We start from the raw sequence: 22,357 nt of genomic DNA on the forward strand, positions 1-22,357 counted from the left end.
AATTCTTAGCGAATCCTAGTTTTGTTCTCAGGCAGCACCTGCTTCTGGGACAGTTTGGGGACTTGACAGAGCCTCTCTCCCGAAGCAGCAGCAGCAGCAACATACAGCCCTCCCCTCCTCGCCCCTTTCTCCATGCAGTCATCTTTCTTTTCCAGCCATTGTGGAGAAGGGAGCAGCAGGTTTATCTCGGATTACTGGGTGCAAACACAAGGAGAAGCGCAAGCGGGCGGGGGGGGGGGAGAGAGAGAGAGACACGTTTGGGAGAGAAGAGATATTGAAAGCTAGAAGCCCCTTCACTGGCTGCAATTCTATAAATGCACTTCTTTAGGACCAGGTCCCACTGACACCAGTGGGGCTTACTGTAAACATGTAAACATGCGCGCATGGAGGAAGCGAGGCCCTCCCTCTCTTTCTGATGATGTAGACTGAGTAACTGGAAAGCAAGAGTCCCTGCAAAGTTGGCAGGCTGATATTTACAATAAGTACTTGTTTAATATATAAAGTTCCCCTTTCCTGATAAACAGTATCTGGGAAATGTTGGGAGTCGGTCTACGGACGTGACGAAGCGGTGCGTGCCTGTGTGTGCGTGGATGCACCCAGTCCGCCTGTCAGCCAAGTCAAGAAAGGCATTGGACGGGAGTTTACAGGGGAGGCTCCCGCAACGAAACCTGTGATTCTGGCAGGGCGTGATTCGGCCGATCCCGTCCAGTCTGCTGCTTGCCGCTTCCTTCAAAGAATACCTTCCACTGAAAGGACGAGTCCTCCTTTGTAGCCTAGCAGACGGGGGCGGAGTGAGGGGGAAGGGAGGGCGCGGGTTGGGATGCGGAACGAAAGAGCGAAGCCGTCCTGCGCCTGAAAAGAACCCAACCAAGTTTCGGAAACAATGCGAGCAACAGGAGAGCATCCCCACCAGTAGCCTTAACCACGGCGCGCCTAGGGTCAGTTTGTGCCCTGCTTGCTTTTCCAGTAAACATAGACAAAGGTGGTTTTCCTATGTGTCTTCTTCTTGTTGCAGTTGTTCTTGCTGTTTTACAGAGGAGGTGAGCATCATCGGGTCTCACACACAGCCCCCGTTATCCGGACTCAGCCCATGTGGCTACAAGCAGAGGAGCTACACTTTTCATCATCATCATCATCATCATCATCATCATTATTCCCCTTCTTCCGTGTGTGTGTTTGTGTCTCTTCCCCGCCCCCGCCGCCACTTCTTTTCTGTTCCTTCCCCTTCCTTCCTTCCCTCTCTCCCTGCTCCGAGTTTGATTACAAAGCGAGCGAGAGGGAGGCTGTGCGGGGGGCGTGGTGTCAGCGCCAGGGCCGGGGCCAATGGGAGGCTCCCCCTGCGCCGGTTGCTAGAGGTCTCCACGTAAATCAAAGCGCAGGGAGCCAATGGGGGCCGGAGGGAGGGAGGAGCGGGGACGCGTGCCTTTGCAGTGGGCTCTGCCAAGCGGACTTGCGGGGGAAGCGAGCGGCGAGAGGAGCCCGAGGCGAAAAAGTAGCTGTCAAATGCGCGGCTCCTTTAAGCGGAGCCCTCAGTCCGGCTCGGAGAGTCATGGCGACCACAGCGTCTAACCACTACAGCCTGCTCACCTCCAGCTCGCCCATGGTGCACGCCGAGCCGCCGGGGAGCATGCAGCCGGGCGCCGGCTACAGGGACGCCCAGGCGCTGGTGCAGGCGGACTACGCGCTGCAGAGCAACGGGCACCCGCTCAGCCACGCTCACCAGTGGATCACGGCGCTGTCCCACGGCGGCGGCGGAGGGGGAGGCGGCGGAGGAGGCGGCGGCGGCGGCGGAGGGGACTCGCCCTGGTCCACCAGCCCGCTGGGCCAGCAGGACATCAAGCCCTCGGTGGTGCAGGCCAGCGGCCGGGGGGACGAGCTGCAGCAGCAGCATCACCAGCAGCAGCAGCAGCAGCAGCAGCAGCAAGGCAGACCGCCGCACCTGGTGCACCACGCCGGGAGCCACCACGCCGCCGTGGCCGCGGCCGTGGCGTGGAGGACTGGCGGCGCGGCTCACCTGCCGCCCGGCATGGCCGCGTCCAACGGCGGCGGCCAGGGCGGGCTCCTGTACTCGCAGCCGCCGGGCTTCACGGTCAACGGCATGCTGGGCTCCGGGCAGCCGGGCATACACCACCACGGCCTGCGGGACGCCCACGAGGAGCCGCCGCAGCAGCAGCAGCCCCCTCACCACCCCGACCACCTCCCCCAGCAGCAGCCGCAGCAGCAGCACCCGCACGGGCAGCAGCAGCAGCAGCAGCACCACCACCCGCACCACCACCACGAGGCGCACTCGGACGAGGACACGCCGACCTCGGACGACCTGGAGCAGTTCGCCAAGCAGTTCAAGCAGCGGCGGATCAAACTGGGATTTACCCAAGCGGACGTGGGCTTGGCCTTGGGCACGCTCTACGGCAACGTCTTCTCGCAGACGACGATCTGCAGGTTCGAGGCCCTGCAGCTGAGCTTCAAGAACATGTGCAAGTTGAAGCCTTTGTTGAACAAGTGGCTGGAGGAGGCGGACTCGTCGTCGGGCAGCCCCACCAGCATAGACAAGATCGCGGCGCAGGGGCGCAAGCGGAAAAAGCGCACCTCCATCGAGGTGAGCGTCAAGGGCGCCCTCGAGAGCCATTTCCTCAAGTGCCCCAAGCCTTCCGCCCAGGAGATCACCTCGCTGGCGGACAGCCTCCAGCTCGAGAAAGAGGTGGTCCGCGTGTGGTTTTGTAACAGGAGACAGAAAGAGAAACGCATGACTCCCCCGGGAGGGACTCTGCCGGGAGCCGAGGACGTGTATGGGGCCAGCAGGGACACGCCGCCGCCACACCACGGGGTACAGACTCCTGTGCAGTGAACTCCGCCGTCGGCGGGGGAGGAGGAGCAGGGGGGAACTGGGGGGGGCCGAGCCTGGCCCCTTCCCTCGAACCCCTTACTCCTCCAACTCTTTCGATTGTTTTCTCCCTATTCCCCTTAAAAAAAAAAGCAGACAAAACAAAAAAAGGAAGGAAGGCGAATGCACTGAACTATCCTTGAAACGGTAGCAAAGTGTGTAATGAATGGTGTGTTTCTGACCTTTACAGGCGAGTAACCAGGCAATGAAGTGCAGTGAGTATATGGATGTGTGTGTCAGAGAAGCGAGTGCATGTTTGCCCCTTCCACCTCTCCCCCGCTCTCTCTTTCTCTCTCTCTCTCTTCCTTGCATCCAGGCGCAGGCAGATAAGAGAGACGCCCCATTGCAAATGTCAAGGCGCTGCACAAAACCTTCCCCCCTCTGGGTATAGGCGAAAGCCGGCCGGCCTTTTGTAGCAGGCGGCCTTGCCCGTTAAATACTTGGTGGGATCTTCGCCAAAGGCGCCTAGAAGGAAAGCAGGGAAGATGCTGCTTCGATGCTCTGCAGAGCGCTTTAGGTTGGGTTGCTTTGGCTGGGGGTGGGGGTGGGGGGCGCGGATACAAAGGCAAATGTGGTAGGCAGGTGTCATTAGAAGGGTTATGCCGTTCTTGTAGAGAGAGAGTGAGAGAGAGAGAGAGGAAACCGTCTGAATTTGCACTGCAAGGAAACAGAAGTTTACAGATCTCTCCCTTTCCTGCCTCTGTCTGGAGGTGACTTGCATTTTGCTCTCTGTGTGTATGTGTTTGCTGGCCAGCGGTGGGACAATGTACAAAAATCCGTGTAAGCCTTTGCCTTTCCTCTTTGTGTTGTTGGACGCGAAGTTTTGGAGTCAGCCTTCGGCGGAGGTCATGTTTAATTTGCTTTTTCTGCCATCCTTAACCTCCGGAGTGGGGGAAGCTGGGCTCTCCTTAGGGTTAAGTAGATCTTGAGGGAAAGCGTTAAGAAAAGGACAGAGACGAGAAGGAGGTGGGGGAAGAAACAACTGCCACTTCCCACACAGAGAAATGTGGCTGTGGATATGTATTTTTTTCCCAGATGCAAGGCAAGGTAGGTGTTTGTGTGAATGAGTGAGTGAAACGGAGAAGGGGGCAGGATTGGGGGAAGGGACGTGAAGAATTAGAAACTCGCAGAAATAAGATTATAAGTGTGTGTGTGTGTGTGTGTGTGAGAGAGAGAGAGAGAGAGAGAGAGAGAGAGAGAGAGAGAGACCCATTCATGCTTTTCCAGCAGAAAGTGGCACTTTGAAAGAAACTAACAAGGTTTTTTTTGGGGGGGTGGAGTGTCAGATGGGAGAAAGAGAGAGAAAGAGAGACTAATGCTTAGCTTCACAGATCCTGTACAGAAAGTTCTCTGTATGACTTGTCCAGCGCTGCCCCTGCCCTATGCTGACATCTGCTTTTAAATTTGGAATGGGGTGGGGGTAGAAATTCAGCTCAAGAACATTCATTCTGATCCTTAAGATCGTCACTTGGAAGTAAGTTCCACTGATCTAAGCAAAGGTGCTCAAGGTTGCAGCTCTGGGCTGTGATCTTGAGATGCATCATTTCCATTTGGGAGAAGATAACACTCAGTTCCAGAGTGACACCCACTTTAGGTGGGATTTGCTTTCACATCATGTGCTGAAAAAAATCAGGATTTAATGTAAGTGGACTAAGAACTGCAGTCCCATTCATCTCAATGGGAGGTTTCCAACTTACTTCAGCAAAGATGTGGGATTGTATGAAGTACGCTCTGGACAAGAGAGTGGAGGAATTTTAAGCAATGATTAAACCCATTGAAATCAGTGAGGTTAAGACTAAGAAGGAAGCCAGGATTTCCCCCATTGTAATCAATGGGACTTATTTCCAAGTAAATGTTTCTATGGGGATTGCTTTAAAAATCCAAGTACTGTACTTGGTTTTCAGTGGTCAGTATGTGGGAGTTGTGGCCACATGCAGCTGGGTGAATTTCTCTTTAAGGTTTATTCTCACATTTTAGATCCATCCCACGTCCTTTCTTGAGACTTCAGCATAACATGTGGCATGAAAAGGACCGGTTTAACTTTGTCGGCCTTTTCTCTTTTCTCCAAAGGGAGCCAAATGAAGGGAAAACAAAGCAACCAAAATGCCATTTTTCAATTTGTCTTTTTCCTGTCCCCTTTGTGTTAGTCATTTAATAGCTGCATTTTGCTTGGTAGAAAATGGTTAACTTTCCAAAAAGCAAAAGGCTCTAGAGAGGGAAGACAGGAAGGGGAAGTTGAAATTGTATATTATATTCTATATTGGGGCAAAGGGGGAGGGGGTAACCCATGAAACTGTGAGAGTGACATATTCATATTTTGAAACATCTACTCAGCACAAAAAGGGGGTGGTCTGTATAACTTTTTAAAAAATAATATTTACAAAGTTTGCCTAGTGGAGTGTTTGAGAATTCTGAGGCCAATGAAATATTCTCTCAGAGAAACTTGCAGATAAACATTGGAGGAAGTAGGTGGGATTTAATAATACTATATTCTTCAACTGTTTTTCTAAGCGCCAGTGTCTGGCATCAGATTTTTTCCCCCTCCCCACTTCCCCTTGAGAAGACAAATACAGCTTTCTGAGAAGCCTATTCATTGGGCCTTTATTCTATTTTTGCAACAGTGTTCCCCCCCTTAAAAAAACTATATGGACACTGGTTTCTCTTTAATGGTATTGAGCTGCTGTTGATTATTGTATGGGGACAAACTTCTTTAAAAATATTCAGGTTGGGGCAGTGGAAGTGGCAAAATGGGGGGGGCAGTGACACTTATTAATATCTGGGTAAGGTCAAAAGAAGGAGTTTGGGGGAAGCAGATCCTCTAAACCCTCCAATAAGTTTACTTAAAATTTTAAAACAAAGTTACCACACAAACCTTACCACTCTGTATATATGTTTAATATTTGTCCTTTGAAATGCAGAAATAGTTTAAATGTTTTCTTTGTCTATTTTTCTTTTTTTCCTTTTTTTTAATGCTACCCAGGGAAATATTTTCATATCATTTTTAAGTGGGCTGCCTCAATGTATATTTATTTCTTTTAAGGCAAACAGGTTCTGGAAACTGTTTTTTCTGTAGCTTTAAATGAGTAGGTGAACAAACAAACAAAATCTATATGGGATGTAATTTTTTTTTTGGTTCAGTCTCTTTAAAGAAATACTTTGTTTTTTGGTACATTTGGATGTGCTTGTGGGGAAAAATAAAAGCGCAGAGATCCTTATATATTTATGTTAAAGTAATATTTTATTATCTACATAAAACAGAAATACACAAGACCTTTATAGTTTGTTCGAGTTCTTGGCATATCTTTTATTTCCCTTTTTTAAAAAAAAAAATAGTACTGAGAGTGGCGACATAGTTCTTTGGAAATGGGAAATATGTGGGAAGAAATAGAATCTAGCCTTTCTATTGCCTTGCATTCTCTGTCCTTCCTTCTTACTCCATGACATTTTGGAATAAAATGTATGCCTAATCTATTGACAGATTTCGCTGGTATAATTCTGGCAGCTGGTAGAGTGCAGGAGGAATGTGGGCCGGGAAGGAACACTGTTAGGTAGGCACAATTGTCTTTCCAAGGTTCGGCCTTTAATGCTGGAAGCCACCGCAGTGTGTATATTTTGATGCTCTGGGAAACAGTTTCTCTTGGAACGCGTGTGCGAAGAAATATATAGCTGGTTGGAAGCTACACAAAATCTAAGCATCTACATGTTCTCATTGTCAATCGCTGGGCTGTGGTTTTCGATGTAGCGTGTGCCGCTTTGGGCTGCGATCATAAGCTCTTACACTTACTTGGCAGTAAAAAGTTCCATTCAAACCACCAAGACTATATTAAGTTGAAGGGCAAATCACTTTCTCTAGAGTAGGCTCGTTGATTTCCCATTGCAGTCCATGGGATTCACTGCAGCACTATCGCCACGGTGGATGGATAACTGCAGCCCAACGCCTAAGTGTTTTGTTTTTAAAGAAACAGGGCATTGTTACTATTTTTAATCAAGCTCTTTTAACGCTAAACATGCGATTGTTTATCTTGGACTTAGCTTAGCCATGTGCATTTTGTCTCCTTCCAAATCAAAGTTTTGTCAGGTAGATTGCCAGTTCTTCTTTAGACATTTGAAAGGCTTCCGTGGGCTATGCGACGCTTTCGTTCTTTCAAGTAACAAATAAACTATTTTTTGAAGTAATCGCTACGCTGCAGTGTAGGTTCTACAATAGAGATGCAGCCAGATCCCCAACTGAGGAACAGCTCAGCTGAAGTGCTATAATCTAACTGGACCCGCGGCCCTAAAGGTTGTCTCTTGGAGGTGAGTTCCTTTGAAATCAATGGAACTTTACCCTCAGGAAAGTGAATACAGGAACTGGAAGTTTAGTTCCAATGGAACCTGGACTTTCCAACTAAGCAATGCATAGACTGGATAGATTGCACGCCAGCTCAAATCAAATTGCTTTCGCCCAAGCTGGGTGTGGTTCAGATTGCTAAAGTGTGTGCACACGAACAACATTACAGGGGGCGGCTATACTTCCGCTATACATATCTGTGGAGCTTCGGTTTAGGTCCTTGTGGACATGACTAGGTTACTGGGTGCTATCCCCGTCAATAGCCCATTTCCTGGGAATGGCATCTTCAGCGTTAGCATGTTTTGGATACTAACACCTTCTTGCCTAGTTTCTTGCGTTTTTAGAAGAAAACTCCACCAACGCCACAGCAACTCCGCCCTAAGTCTTCCCACCGCCGCCTTTCCCCTTTTAACGATAGTTTCCAGGCTTATTAGATTTAATCATCTTTTCTAACTCCTAGTCAATATTACACGCGTCCCAAACAGATTCAGCTAAATGATCTTATCAATAGTCTGGAAACGAAGTGACAGAAAGAAGGAGTGTTCTGTGACCGCAGATATGCTGATGGGTAAAATGTTTAAGCTGGGTATAGATTGAATGTCCCTTGGTCAATAGCTCGCTGAATTGTCTGTATTTTTTTGTAATAGTGGAGGGGGGGTTGTTTGAGGAGTGGAAAGCTGGGCAGCATCTGCCCTCTGCAGGACATTTCAGTGGTCTTGGAAATGGAATCTTTTCCTTCTTCCCCCTGCGCGCGCGCGCCACCCGAGTTTGTGTGTGCCTTTGGAGTGGTGGTGGGATCACGTGCGCGACGCTTGGTTGGGCCAGGTGTGATTTTTAGTTGAGCGCCTGGCTTTCATATCTGAAAGGAGGATTAGTTTGGAAAGAAGCCTTTCCCTTCCTCCCCGGCTAAAGAATTTGAGTCTCCTGCCTATATTGATAGAACTGCTGGGTGATGGTTACAGCGTTGGGACAGAGAGAAACTACTTTGGGAGAGGAGCTCACCCAGGGCGCTTCAACCAAGGACTTAGCATTAGGGATATTGAGGGGCATATCTTTAATCGAGGAGAAGGAAACTGGTCAGGTACCGTCGAGGTTCCCTTTCACCGTCACCTTTTTTAACTGTCAACAAGGGAAGTCCTGTTGTTACTTTCTGCTTTTGTGCTCCCCCCTCCCCTCCTAAAAGACTGTCACCAAGGTTTTGTGGAAAGAGGAGCTGGTGTCCCAATAATAGCAATAAATACCAGGAGAGCGGTGGGAAGTATTGGGTGCTAGTCAAGGTGTGAGCGACGCTTCTGAACAGCTTCTGAGCATCTCTAGACAATAGCAAAATAAGGCCATGCCCTCATCTCTTGCAGGAATTGACAGAGACGCGAGGATGTTAGATCTGGTATCAAACTGTGGACGAGAAGGCCCAGTGTTTGGGATTGAAATCCTAATTTCAAAAGTGGCTTGAGAGAGAGGAAGAGAGTTTATCTGAATAAAGAGAGGCATGGGGAAGTTGCAGTGATAACAATCTTTTCTACAAACAATAATAGTTGAAAATCGATTCATTCTTCGACGGAGCTTCAGTTTGGCTTCAATGCCTTGCCTAATAAGGAGGTGCTAGGAGTAGTGGCGAACAAGAGATGTATTTATATTTTGCTTTCTTTTCTTTTGGATAGCAGAAAAAAGGAGATGTTCTCCCAGTGTTTCTTTTATTCTAGTGTTTTTAGTTGTTCAAATGAGAAACTTTTCCGTCAAGATGGTCTTTCCTTCCTTCCTTCCTTCCTTCCTTCCTTCCTTCCTTCCTTTCTTTCTTTCTTTCTTTCTCTAAGTTCCACGGTTGATGTTTACATTTTCTGGGCCATGTGATAAATGCATATGTAAACGTTGCTGATTTTTTTAAAAAAGAAAGGGTTTTTTCCCCCGCGAGGCCTTTGTATGGAGGCAGCCTGTTTCTGACTACTGACCACCGCGATCCACAAACTAATTAAGCCAATTTGCTTGCTTGTCATTCCATGCGGATTTCAGCTTCCTTGCCGTCAAAAATACTCCCACTTCATTTGCTTGCGATCCGGAGTCGAAAGCAACGCGGACGCTTACCGCTGCTTGCCTCCTGCCCCCTCTCCCATTTGCTGGTTCTGACTTACCTATAAATCCTGGAAGGCAAGAATATTGGCAATAATTTGGCACAACTTTAGAATAATAATAACAACAACAACAAAAACGGCTCACCGTTTCTAAACTTCCTAGCCTGACTTGAATTTTTCAGCTAAATCCTATTGGATTTGCTCTGACCTCTCTGAATACAAGAGAACAGAAAGGCCATCTCACAGACAAATAGAAACCCGCCTCTTTTCTTAAACTTTATCCAGTGTCTTTCAATACAATTCCCCACCCCGCTCGGATCTTAGACTTGCTTCTTTGGAAGTACGACCCACAGAGCTCCAGGGTTTTACTTCCTGGTAGGTAAGCTTAGGATTGCAGCCTTTTACCCACCTGGTAAAAGTAGAAAGGTTACGCGGTATAGATACGGATCTTGAAACTGGGAAAGATTGCAGGAAGTGAACGAGGGGATTTTGGAGCGAGGGTGTAACTTTCACTTGTCAAATGTGGCAGACACCAAAGCGTTAACGAAAGTGATAACTCAGAGTTAGCAGGTGTGTGTATGCTACATTATGTGTACCATACAACAGTAAGTTAACTGCATGTTACTGGAGAAAACAACTTCCTTGTAAAATATCCTTTATGAATGCAGAATTTTATATTTTTATTTTAAAGTTTTAAACAGGATACTGTAATTATGTCTCAAGCGATGACAAATCACCCAGGCAAGGAGAATGCCATGGCATTTCAGTATAAAGGCTGCAGTCAAATCCATATTTTTCTGGATATAAGTCCCATTGAGATCAATAGGTCCTACTTCGTGTGAAGCGCCCTGAGATCTTGGTTAAAGGGCGGTATATAAATCTAATAATTAAATAAAAAATAAAACTCTTAGGATTGCACTGAAATGAACATAATTTGCAATTAAATGCAGGCTTGAGGAAGATAGAGGCTTCTCATTCCTGGGCAGGTAACAATGGCCGCATTTTAGTTTGTTTCTCAATCCCTAGATTGTGTTCGAATTTTTAAGACTACACTCCTTACTTGAGTGTAAGCCCCATTGAACGCAGTAGGGCTTTACTTCTAGGGAAAATGCATAGTATCGGGCAGAAATACTACAATCACATGCAAATTCTATGAAAATCAGGTTTAAGATGCAGGATTTAAAATCCCACGAATGAAATAAATCTCACTGAACTCAGTAGGAGTCATTTACAAATAAACATGCATAGGACCGTGCTGCAAAGCACATTTTTATTGGAAACAAAGTTCTGTGGTGAGAGTTGATACAGTTGAGAGAATAATATGCTTCAGACAGAATTAAGCAGCTGGATCAAACGCCAGCAGAATAGCACTCGGCTGCTTGTGAACCAGCTTGAAGGTCGAATACACACACGTGTGCAGATGTTTATGTTTAAAAACCCACAATCACCTTGTCTGTAGCACACTTAAAAAAAAACTTTAGCTTGACAGCTTATTCTTTATATGATTTTAAAAAATATGCTTGATACTTAAGTATCAAGAAACCGTTAAAAAAATTAAATTCCTATTAATGTAACTGGCGATTCAACCCACTTTTTGAGGGAAAGTCCCATTACAGTAAACAGGGCTTGGATCGAAGCCACAGCTGGAAAAGAAAGGGTTTTTTAAATCAATGGAATTTCTGTCTAATTTAGAACTGGAATATTAGTGTAAATAACATTAAAGTCTATTGGCCGTTTAGTTGTTATGTTACATTCCAGCTCAGTGCTGGCTCGGCCACAAATCAGCAAACCATGGTGATTTCCATACACTCTGGGTATCTTAGAACGATAAAGGTCGATTTGCAACAGCTTCTTTTCCTTATATTGGCATCCTTGCAGGATTCACCTATCCTTACGGAACTCCTAAGTCTTTCAGAATGATTGTATTTTATCTTCTGACACCCTGTTCTCCACTTGCAAAGGCGGGGGGGGGGAGGAACAACAAACCATTGAATGGCAAAGAGAATTTCTTTCAGCAAATGCGTGTCTAATATCTGGAGTTTTAGCTAGCTTCATATGGTGCCACATTTGAGTAATGTGTTTTGCCAAAGCGAAAAGCTGAAACATAAAACCATAGGGAGAAATAAGTGAGCAAAGAAATTATGCTTTAAAAAAAGAAAAGAAAAGCGGAATAGCTGAAAGGATCGTGAAGGAGATCTCTAAAGGGGACCTCTTAAAATGTCACGGCCTCCTTTCTTTCTCCCGCGTGGGAATAGTTTTTGAACACTGTCTTGAAACTAGTTCCTCATCGTAGGCTAACTAGCAGTTCTGAACAGGGAAGACGTTGTTGAGCTCCCAACGAGTTTATTAATGGCATCGCCAATAAACAAAACACCTCTGCTCTTGTGTATGAGACCACCATAGGCACCTTAATGTCTCTGGTTAGTTGTACCAAGCAAATATCTTTCGAATTTAACTTGAATGTCAGTCAATGAAGACTAGACGAGTGGAAATGGGTCTTTCAAAAATACTTTCAGAACACTTTTCTGCAAAGCTGTTAAAACTGACGCCTGGACCCATAAACTTATTGGGAAGTAAAATTATTAACGTAATAAATGTGGGATTTGGAATTCTAATATGGGATTTGGAATTCTACTAGAAAGCGATTCTCGTGGATTCTTACGGACATGACTGCTAAGTAAATACTCTTTGAATTGCTACTCCTCTGAATCCATTTTTGGGTGGTAGACATCCAAATACTTTGCCTTGACTGCTGGATTTAGCAGGATACCAGCAAAAGGGGTGGGAGTTATAGGTCGTCCCACAGATCTCGCTGGGTGAATACAGAGGACCAACTTAAAAATCAGGCCATGTTTTAATTAATGCGTTTTGGGCCACTGGTCCTTACTGTCGAGTAGGTGTGCTTAGGATTGCAGTCTTGAGCGCCAAGAATGTGCACGATAACCGTGTTGTCGTCCTTATCACTGCTTTTGCGCCAACCCCGAGGAACTGGCTAGATCTAAAACTGCACTGAATCATGCGAAGGAGAGTGGGGGGCGCCCACTGGTTGCCAGGATCTAGGACCAAGGGAGAAACAAGTGTAGGCATCGCTGGGCTTTTGTGGCCGGAAAGAAATTGTCTCCTAAATTCCTAATGCAACGTCCGCCTGCCAGTGACTCGACGGTCGAGTCTGGTCTTGTTGCCAGTTTACTGCGAAGCCAGTCCCATGTTATTCAGTGGCACTTACTCCCCAGAAAGTGTGCACCCGATTGCAGATCTTTCTTTTATCCCCCTCGCGCCCCTGCCAAGAGAACAGACCCATTCTGGCCCAGCCTCTCCCCACCCTCCAGGCTTGGTTTCCAAGTCTAGCCGGCCCAAGGAACTTCTAAGCGAAAGTTTTCGGCAGCCCGTCTCATTCATTAATTGCCCGTCCCTGCTCGCTTCATTCATGGCTCCTCCAGTCATTCATTGCCAAGTCCACGGAGGCACCAGCTCCTTGGTCAGTAGGGGAGACGCACAAACAAGGATGGTGCTATTTATTTCCCTCCGCCTGTGGATTTCGAAGACATTCAAGCAGGCACAATCATTAAACTAATTTGTATTTGATTGTTTGGGCGGACGAGGGTGAGTTTTATTACACTAAAGCATTCAAGCACGCACGCACCGCTGATTAGCAGTATACATTAAATAAAGTTGTTTGTACACATTGTCTTACCACATATAGGCAGCCTTATTATTCTAATTACTCTAATTAGGGCATTGCAATGGTTTCGATTTGATTTGAGGAGGCATGGATTCGTGCTAGTCCTTTTGGAAAAAAGGAAACCGCTCTCTGTGAGCAGGTTCTCTCACTACTTCCATTTACGCCTTCAAAATGCATCACATTATGGGCCAAATTCATAAAGAACCTTAGGAGACATCAGAATACAGTAGGATGTTTAAGGATACGGAGTCTAGTCTCAAGAGAGACAGTATGTGCGTGTCCCATCCCTCTACATTATTATTATTATTATTATTATTATTATTATTATTATTATTATTATTATTATTATTATTTCAACCAACCTCCAGACCAACAATCTGCAGCTTCTCCTACCTGCTCCCCTCCCCAAGGTCTCTCCTCTCCTCTCAGCTATTGTAACGCTCACTTTAGAAAGAGCTATCTTAAGTATATATATTTCTGGAAATCTGTTTCATAAGCTTGAAATGAATGTGATTATTATCTGATATCAGTTCATTAAACGTGTTACATCTATAGGGGACTTATAATTAAATTCTTAATCCTGTTTGAGACTTCTCCCTGCCCATGCATCTCTCTCCCCCCCCCCCCCACAAAAAAAGCCAACAGCCGAGTCTGGGAAAGAGATTTTACATTTTTAAAATATATTTCTTCTTTCCCTGTTTTTCTTTTTTAAATGAGCAGCGTTGAAAAATGTCTTTGCGGAGGAGGCATGAATTTGTTGTCTAACTAACCAGCCGAATACAGGGTTCTCTTAAAACAGGACTGTTGCGAAGCTTATACTTCTCATTCAGCAGAAACATTCTTTCCTTCTGTGTTCGTCTGTCTTTTTCCCTGGGAAATCCGGCTGATTCTTACATCCATCTCCACCTTGGGGGAACTTGCCTGAAAGAAGCGCTTGCGGTTAGGCGAGTAAAAATGTTCTCCTTAGCCCGCTTGTGCTTCCAACAGTTCTTAAAACTGTGGATTTGCAACGATCTTGTAGATGTGCTTCTCATACCCAGACTTTAGCTAACTCTCTGTCCCTTACATCGCCTCTCTACAGTGGAGCAAAGGGAGAGAGTTCCTGGTTGACTTTTGCAGATCACCCAGTTGCTCATGTGTCTTACAAGCGTGCCCACCCCCCTCACCCCCATCCCTTCCATCAGCTGGGAAGCCTAATGAAAAACTGACCCCCCCCCCCACTTTCGCTGATTGTACCTAAAGGTGAGGGATAAACGGCCGTGAGTGTGAGTGTGTGCGTGCGTGCGTGTGTTTAATGCACACCAGGAAAAACCACCCGCCTAAGCTCCTTTGTGAGGCTTTGGCTGAGGAGGAGAAGGCGTGTGGAGGCGGCTGGAGCCTTGAGTTCTCTGAGAACTCCCTTTCAAGCTTGCTCGGGCCTGCTTGGGGTTTATTCTGCAGCTCTTGGTTGCTTTGAAAGCCAGGTGGACCCTCCACGGTTTGAGAAGCTCAAGCCACATCCTCTCAGCTTCTGGTCCACCCCCACCCTCCCCATTCATCCCACCGGGCCCACAAAGAGAGGGAGCGGAGGGAGACAGAGGGGAGGGTTTGCGCTGAAAGGGATCCAGAGGCTTGCAGCGCCAGGCAAAAAGGGGTGGGGGGCGGGATGGCCTTGTAGAAGTCGTTGCAGCCCAGCCGAGGGGAAGAGGACGGCCAAGGCGAGGCCCCGGGTTGCAGGGAAGGGAGAATTCGGCTGGGGTGGCTTGCCCGTCTGGCGGCTACTTTCCAGAGGAGATCAAATATTCCTCCAGCAGAATCGCGAGCGGGAGAGCGCCTGGAAAGGACGAGGGCGGGAGGAAGGGGCGGGTGGGAGGCTTTGAGCCAGCCAAATGCCCCTCTCTGCCATAACCATTCTCTGCGTCCCTGGATTTATCCTTCCCTGGGGAGTTCATTGTACAACACAGCCCGCCTGCCCTTCTCGCATGAATCTGTTTTGTAACAAAGTCTCCCCAGCGAGTGTATTAGAGAATAAAGCCTCGCTTCCCTCCCCCCCCCACCCCGTCCCTGCCCTCTTTCTCCCCACCCCCCTCCCCATCCTTTTGATTCACGCCCCCCTCCCCTCTTTCCCTTCACTACAGCATCTGTTCCGGGAGCGCTCTTCTCTTCCTTAACTGCAGGGAAATAAAAGAGTGGAACTCGGGCGCCCCACAGCGGACACGAGCGTAACTGGCTGTAACAAACAGAGGCAGCGGCCGAGAGGGCGGGGGGAGAGAAAATATATATAAAAATCCAGGCGTCTAACCTCCCGCGCCTTGTCCAGTTCGGAAATAAACTTGCCGATTAGGATATGTCGGTTTGAATAATCGCTTTTCAAGACAAGCCCGCTCATGTCTGAAGCCAGCCTGTAGCAGAAAGGTTAAAAGGAGAAGAAACATGAGGTGGTTTTTAAAAAGAAGGGGGGGAGGGGAGAGCGTCTCCCTCCCGTCATCACCTTCTCTTGTTTATTTCTTGCTTCTCTCCACAGATCTGGAACAGATCAGGGATTTCTGTTGTTGTTTTAAGGCCATATGTATCCTCCATAGTTCACATTGCAGTGGGGCAGGATATTGGTTCAGTCCTTTGGTTTCATTTGAATTGCCTATAAATCTGGTATAATTTTAAAATACAGCCAGCAAGGTCAAAGGTTGTTTTTGTTTTGTTTTTAAGTCCAAATTCAAAATGCTTTCAGAGATGTAGTAGTTCTTAGCTTCTTTTTGTTTTCGACTTTGCATTCCCACACATTTGTAATTCAAAATCGTGACATTGGCTGGAAGGTATATTCGTTTTCAAAACAGAGCTCTTCTGATTTTCATCCCTATAGCTTTCTGCAGTGGGTGTTAGAATCTGGGCCAAAGTCTTCCAGTGGAAGCCTTCGCAATGCAGTGCCTTTTCCTTCTTCTTTCTTTCAAACTGAGTCTCATTTATATCTAGAAATACTCTCAAATCTGAAAGCTCCCCACCCCTTAACAACAAGAGAAAAACCTGTGCTGGATTGGACCAAGGGTTCAGCAAGGCAAGCATCCTCTTTGCAGCATGGACCAGACAGATACTTCCAGAATTGCCATCCCCACCCCACCCCCACCCCCACCCCAAAACCCAAACTGTTACTGTTGCTGGGTGCCTGCAAATGGCATTATTCAGAGGTATACTGGCTCTGAACAGGAATGTTCCATTTAGTTATCCTAACTAATAGCTGTTGAAACTGTTGACAGTCTTATCCTGTATAGGAAAGCTGCCTAAGCCAGAGGTCATCACTACATATTGCGGCAGCAGATTCCATAAGTTAATTATTTGTTAATTTGTTCAAGGTAGATATAGAAACTGTCTGCAGTTATTCAGTGGTGAGGGCAATGTTCCTCAACTCATATTCTGGATCACTTTTATACACTTTTTTTTTTAACTTAATATGTCCCAGCATCGAGCCCTGCCACACATTGGAGGGTCATGCGATGTATTTGGGCCTGCAACAGAAAACAATCATTTCCCCTGTTAAGGTTTCAATCCTACATATGCTGACCATTTAATACAACAGGACTTGTTTTGAAATAATTTATTATAGACCACTTAAAGTTTTCACCTACAATCAAGCAGCATATCGATTTTGTTAAATACAAAAAAAAAAACAACACAAAAAATTCAGAGTAAGGATAGATAAGATTGCATAGCACAGCTCTTTGTTTTATGGCTGCACGTGTTAATGACACAAGACAACCTTCGTCAGCTGGGTTCTTTCCAGATGTTTTGGACCACAACTCCAATCAGCCCCTGCCAGCATGACTATGGTGGAAGTTGTAGTCTAAAACATTTGGACGGAACTAGACTAGCTACTTTAACAGGCAATATAGGAAAATATGCAAAAGCCTTTATAGTAATGTTCAGGCTTTCATGGCACCATTTTACACATCACCAAATGCCCACAGAGAAGTGTAATTCAGATCCTATTTCTGAAGTATGATGCATGATCCTATGTGCCCTAAGAAGCCATAGTTGGCAGTCAGTTGTGCTTCAGCTTGTACACACAATGCCTGCATGCAGTCATTTCTACATGTGCTATGATTCACCTATCAGGGTTGTACAATTTCCTGTATGGATGCTGATTCCATGTAGGGATTTTGTAGTTTACTTAAATAATTTATATCCCATTTTTTAATGCTGAAGTTTATCCAAGGCAGCTATGTCTGAACCTGACAGCAGATATGCCCTACGAAAGCACAATGTACTCACAACGTAAGACAGAAACATACACAGCAGATGTGTGCCCATTTCTAAATAGAGCTCACTTGCAGATAGCTTTTTTTCAGGTAGTCAGACAGACCAACCCTTGAAATCATACATACATTAAGCACAGAAAGCTGTGCGGTGCAAGCAGGTGTGGGAATTCTCCTATGCCTTGTGTTACCTATTAGGTAGTTTGCCCCAATCTTCTAAACCAGCAGTGGGAGAAGTTACTATTCATCCAAGTTTGCATATCACATAGCGTGCACAGTAGATAAGCGAGTTTGCTGTTCCGCTGTCTGCAGCGGAGTCAGGAAGAGTATTGGTGTTGGGTCATTCCGCAATCAGTGTTCCTGATGCATGAATCGGAGCTCAAGCCAGTTTCCCAGCATGTGTTTCCTTTTCTTCTCAGCCTCTGCATACCTCCACAAAGCAGCTTCTGGTATTCTAGCCGCCACAACCTCACTCAGCTGCTCTGCAATGATAAAAAAGGTAAAGGGACCCCCGACCATTAAGTCCAGTTGCCGACAACTCTGGGGTTGCAGCGCTTATCTCGCTTTACAGGCCGAGGCAGCTGGCGTTTGTCCGCTTCCACAAACAGTTTTTCCGGGTCATGTGGCCAGCATGACTAAGCCGCTTCTAGCGCAATGGAACACTGACACCAGAGTAGTGCACAGAAACACCATTTACCTTCCCGCCAGAGTGGTACCTATTAATCTACTTGCACTTTTGCCATGCTTTCAAACTGCTAGGTTGGCAGGAGCTGGGACCGAGCAACGGGAGCTCACCATGTCGTGGGAATTTGAACCGCCGACCTTTTGATCTGCAAGCCCAAGGCTCAGTGGTTTAGACCACAGCGCCACCCACATCTCTGCAATGATACCTGTCCACAAAGTTGATACCTGGGGATCAGCAGAGGCTGAAGTACTGCCTTGAAACAATCAAGTCCCCGAAATAGGAGCTGTGTGTGCCTGTCCCACAGTAGCTATTTCTATCATTTTACAGCTCCCAAAAATCCTTCCCTGATCCTCATCCAGCAAAAGAACTGTTGTAGTGACTTTCCAGTTGGTGTAGCTTAAAAAGAATATTGTAGCCTTTGAGATGTGTTGATGCTCCTTTGGCATATGAGACTGAGTTGTCGCCTTAGGGAGGTTGATGTAGTATATGAACAACAGCTGTCTAGGTTTCAACTTAAATAAGAATTTTCAAGTGGCATGTCCCTATGTTGATATTTATAGTCTAATCTATTTTTTAAATCCAAGTTTGCTCTCATTTCCATGATGAGGCATTTGCTGCACTGATATTCACTTATCTCGGATCGTGCATGCTTTGTTCCACTACTTCTTTTTGGAGAGATATTCTAATTCTACCATCCTTGAAAATTGCTACAATCTCTATCAAGATTCAGTACAGTTCAAATGAGAGCTGTAGTAATCAGAATCTAAGGCTGCAATCCTACGCACACTTACTTTAAAGCAAACCCCACTAGACATACTGGAACTTTCTTCAGAGTAAATATGCCTAGGATTGCACAGCAAGCCTCCCAGATTCAACAAAGATCACAAATGTTTGCATCAGAAACAGCTCCAGGTTCTTTAAAAAAACTTCACACATAAATTGTGTGTGTTTCCTCCTATTTTCCTGTTCTCCATATCACTGATGATGACTTCACTGTATTATGCAATCTGTGTTTAAAAATACATTAAGAATGGAAGAGTTCACAGGATGAAAAGGTGGGGATGTTACCCAGATAATTTAGGATTCAGAATTGGCGTGAAACAGATTTTCTAAGCACAGAAACGCCCGTTTCAAGTTGTGATGCTTATCCTTCTTATCTTGATAATCAGGAAGGTGCCCAGAAATGTTGACTTTGTTTTCAGGACTGGCGAAATATAGCTCTCTTATCACCTATGCTGTCTTCTTCATATGCGTATGAACACGCTCAGACACAAACTCGGGGCCCGGAGAAATCACTTTTTTTAAAAAAAACAGTGTTTAAGTCCGGCCTCTGGGGGAAAAAAGTTTTTTAAAAAATGTCTGTTATATCTGAGATACAGTACGACAGCAGTAGATTGGAACCCTACCCAGCTCACCAAATAGCACACACTATGTGTATGTCTGTCTGCACCCTTCAAAGTAATGGGCACGTTCTTCACCTGTACTGTTTTTTTTCTTTAGAGAATCTTTACGTAAACCATATATGGTCTAAGGAGAACCAAGCCTTTTCTGACTTTAGCCATTTTCTCTGGGTAGTTCCCATTTTATCCCAGTAATGTACACATTATGCACATATTGGATGTTACTTATTCACATTCATCTAGCAGCTGCAGCATGATGGATAAGAGCATAAACTATAAGCAAAGATGCCTTCTGTTCAAGACCCAGCTTCAGAGTTGTCTTAGGCGAATTGCTGTGATTCAGACTCAGCTCACCATCAGTAAAACAGAGATGAAAATACTGGCCCGAGTATTTTCATCTTGTGGTGGCGATTATTTAAATAATTTATTTTTATTATTTTTATTTTTATTAATAAATTATATCCCGCTCTACATTTTTTCCAGCACGGCTTACAAAACACACTATGTGTGTGAAGTACATCCAGCATTTTGGGTATAAGCAAAGAAGTATAACGCATGTGTGTATCAGTGTGCACACATATACACACACAAGTGTTTCCAATACAGACACATGCTCAAATCTACATGACTAAACATGCACCTAATTGCTGCTGTTCTTATACCATTCGTCCTAGGAATGGGCTCACAGGGATACTTTGGTGTAAGTGGTTTGATGATTGCGTACCTAGCCAGCCAGTATGTCTGTCTTTCTCTTGATGGGGTACATGTTTTTGTTTTCTTTTAAAAAAACAAACCTCTCACAAACATGCTCTTTGTTGGAAATCTTTGGCAGCATATGAAGGTTCAGAGGCAGCCTGTGTTTCTTCCTTCTTGTTACAGGAAGAAGACTGGGGAGATGCTCTTCCCCTCCCTTCCAACCACCCCCTGACAACGTTGCTTCAAAGCTGCCTTTAATTACGGAACAACTTGCTTGATAGTCGGATAGAAGAATGCGGCCTTCCCTTCACAAGGCATCCAAATTCCACATGCTCCCCTATCTATTCAACTAGCCCTAATGGGCTTTAGCTTTCTCATAATATTATTATTATTATTATCTCTGGGGTGGTTCTGGATTATGTGGGGTTTTTGCTCACCACATCATGTCTTTATCTCTCTCTCTCTCTCTCTTTCATTGTTGTTACTGCTGGTAGTGGTGGTGTACAGTTTTCTCCATGGAGTGAATCATTCCTGTTTAAGACACAGTAGGGGGAAATGCTGCTAATAAGCAGGATCGCTATCATTTCTGGCTCCACTTTCCTAAAACTCTTATAACAAGAACTTGGCAGGAATGCACTTTCAGCTAAGAACTATTAAACAGTTAAGCAGCCAACACCTAACGAAATCTTCCACAAAGAAGACAAACTACCAGCAGACATCTAAACAATTTTTAATACTTTAAAATACATTTCCTTGAACAATCGCAAGTTGGTGACACCTAGAAAACACACGGGCTCCTTCAAATACCTCCCCCCGCCCCGAAGAACCCAATTGAATTATGTGGAGCCGCCCTAAAGTAATTGCTCAAAGGGCTATGACCCATTCAATTCTCAAAGTGTTTCCTATGTTCACTGAGCTTATGTGTACAAATCACCTTCTCTTTTCTTTTTTTGCCTGGTTGCTGCAGAAAGAGGCAAGGGCACATCTGCCACCATGTAGCTGCAAGCCTGTTTCTAAAGCAGTGTCAGTAGGCAAAGGTGATTCGCTAGAGGCTAACTGTGGCCGGCCTCTGAAGTTGGGGACAACTTTTTCGAGATAATAAATTTCCATGGAAATGTATGGTGTGCTCTGAAACTGCTCTGGATTAACCAGTATAAGTGTTCAAGGTGATGCCATCTGTCCTGAAGGAGGCATCGGAAAATGTGAAATGTATAATGGCCAAAAAGATGCCGACTCTTCTTCTTCTTTTTAATGGGACCCTCTTGAACTTCAGAAATTTGTCCAATAAAAAGATATCACCTTTCTTTATGGTATCACTTATTCTTGATATGGATCAACATGTTATCTTACACACACACGTGAAAGAGATATTCCAAACCTTTCTAGAATCCATGTAAGCCTTGGGTGGCAAAGAAATGTTACAGGCGGGCCTAATCATGTGCTAAGACCAGCACAAATATTAGCATCGACTGCGCCATATGGAAGAGTTTGAGGATTGCTTCACCGTAGGGTAAGTAGAGTTCCTGGTTTGTACTACACAGCAATTTACATCTCAGTTTAGCTGTGCCAAATGTTTCTATAACATATTTAGCCTGATAATCCTCCCACAAAGGGGAGGACATGCAAACTAGGTAGATGAAACAACCACCTTTCAGTTAGCGAACACTGTCCCTCGACCTGTTAGGAATGTTCCTCCTGAAATGTAGTTCTTCTATCCATTGTCAACAGCAGGTATATTCAACCTTTTGAGACGTCGAACCCACTTTCAACCAGGACATGTATTTAGGAACCCATTTCTTAATCTTTTACCACATACTTGCATGGCAATAGCCCTCCTGCTGCTGTGACCCACCAGTAGAAGACCAGTGCTCTACGGCATCCTATGATATGAGCTGTAATAGTACTATATTAGTTACACACACTCTCTCTCTTCCCTCAACAACATGAGAAACTGACACTTGAAGTAAGCAATGACCTAATTTATGTCTAGGTTCTTTTACATCACTCCTATAAACAAGCAAGCAGTTTCTGCCCCAAGTGCAGTACGACTACAGCTCAGCTACAGCATCTCTCAACACAGCTACCTAGGAGGTGGAAACAGATTTGTCTCATATCCCCACCATGGTCATTGTTTCCCAGCAAGGACTTGGTCTTTCAGAAGCACCTAAGGATGTGTGTGTGTGTGTGTGTGTGTGTGCACAAGTCAATAAAAAGTTAAATGCCAAGTGTTGTGTACTTTCTATTAGACACAGTACATTCACACACACAAAGGGGGAAGATACAAATTTCTGCATTAAGGGTAGTCAGCTTCAGAGTACTGTAATAATAAATTGTGGTCATTAGGAAAATGCACAGATACAGTATTCTTTTTTTCTTTTCTTACGTTGT

The 22,357-nt window shown here is 45.4% G+C and overlaps 1 protein-coding gene across 6 annotated transcripts; it reads left to right on the top strand.

Annotated features, from left to right (window-relative positions):
* Positions 1–1,382: 1,382 nt before the first annotated feature.
* Positions 1,383–21,273, top strand: POU3F2 (POU class 3 homeobox 2). Of its 6 annotated transcripts, none has more exons than XM_053381514.1 (3): positions 1,383–2,596; positions 17,608–17,687; positions 20,153–20,224. In XM_053381514.1, exons 1-2 carry the CDS (start codon positions 1,550–1,552, stop codon positions 17,644–17,646), a joined length of 1,086 nt encoding a protein of 361 aa, XP_053237489.1. In that variant the 5' UTR covers positions 1,383–1,549; the 3' UTR covers positions 17,647–17,687; positions 20,153–20,224. The 6 variants fall into 6 exon arrangements, 3 of the variants coding, with proteins under 3 accessions (XP_053237489.1, XP_053237488.1, XP_053237487.1); XR_008329471.1 differs by lacking the exon at positions 17,608–17,687 and adding an exon at positions 6,360–6,429 and having other exon boundaries at positions 1,386–2,596; positions 20,153–20,259; XM_053381513.1 differs by lacking the exon at positions 17,608–17,687 and having other exon boundaries at positions 1,394–2,596; positions 20,153–21,273.
* Positions 21,274–22,357: the final 1,084 nt, after the last annotated feature.

Source organism: Podarcis raffonei, chromosome 3 (assembly GCF_027172205.1).
Source record: "Podarcis raffonei isolate rPodRaf1 chromosome 3, rPodRaf1.pri, whole genome shotgun sequence".
NCBI classification, from domain to species: domain Eukaryota; kingdom Metazoa; phylum Chordata; class Lepidosauria; order Squamata; family Lacertidae; genus Podarcis; species Podarcis raffonei.

Excerpts from the sequence above, each read along its gene's own strand:
- POU3F2 (XM_053381512.1), top strand. The coding sequence starts at position 1,550 with ATGGCGACCACAGCGTCTAACCACTACAGCCTGCTCACCTCCAGCTCG. Across the intron at positions 2,825-20,152 it reads CGCCGCCGCCACACCACGGG|GAAGAAGACTGGGGAGATGC; the intron begins GTACAGACTCCT and ends TTCTTGTTACAG.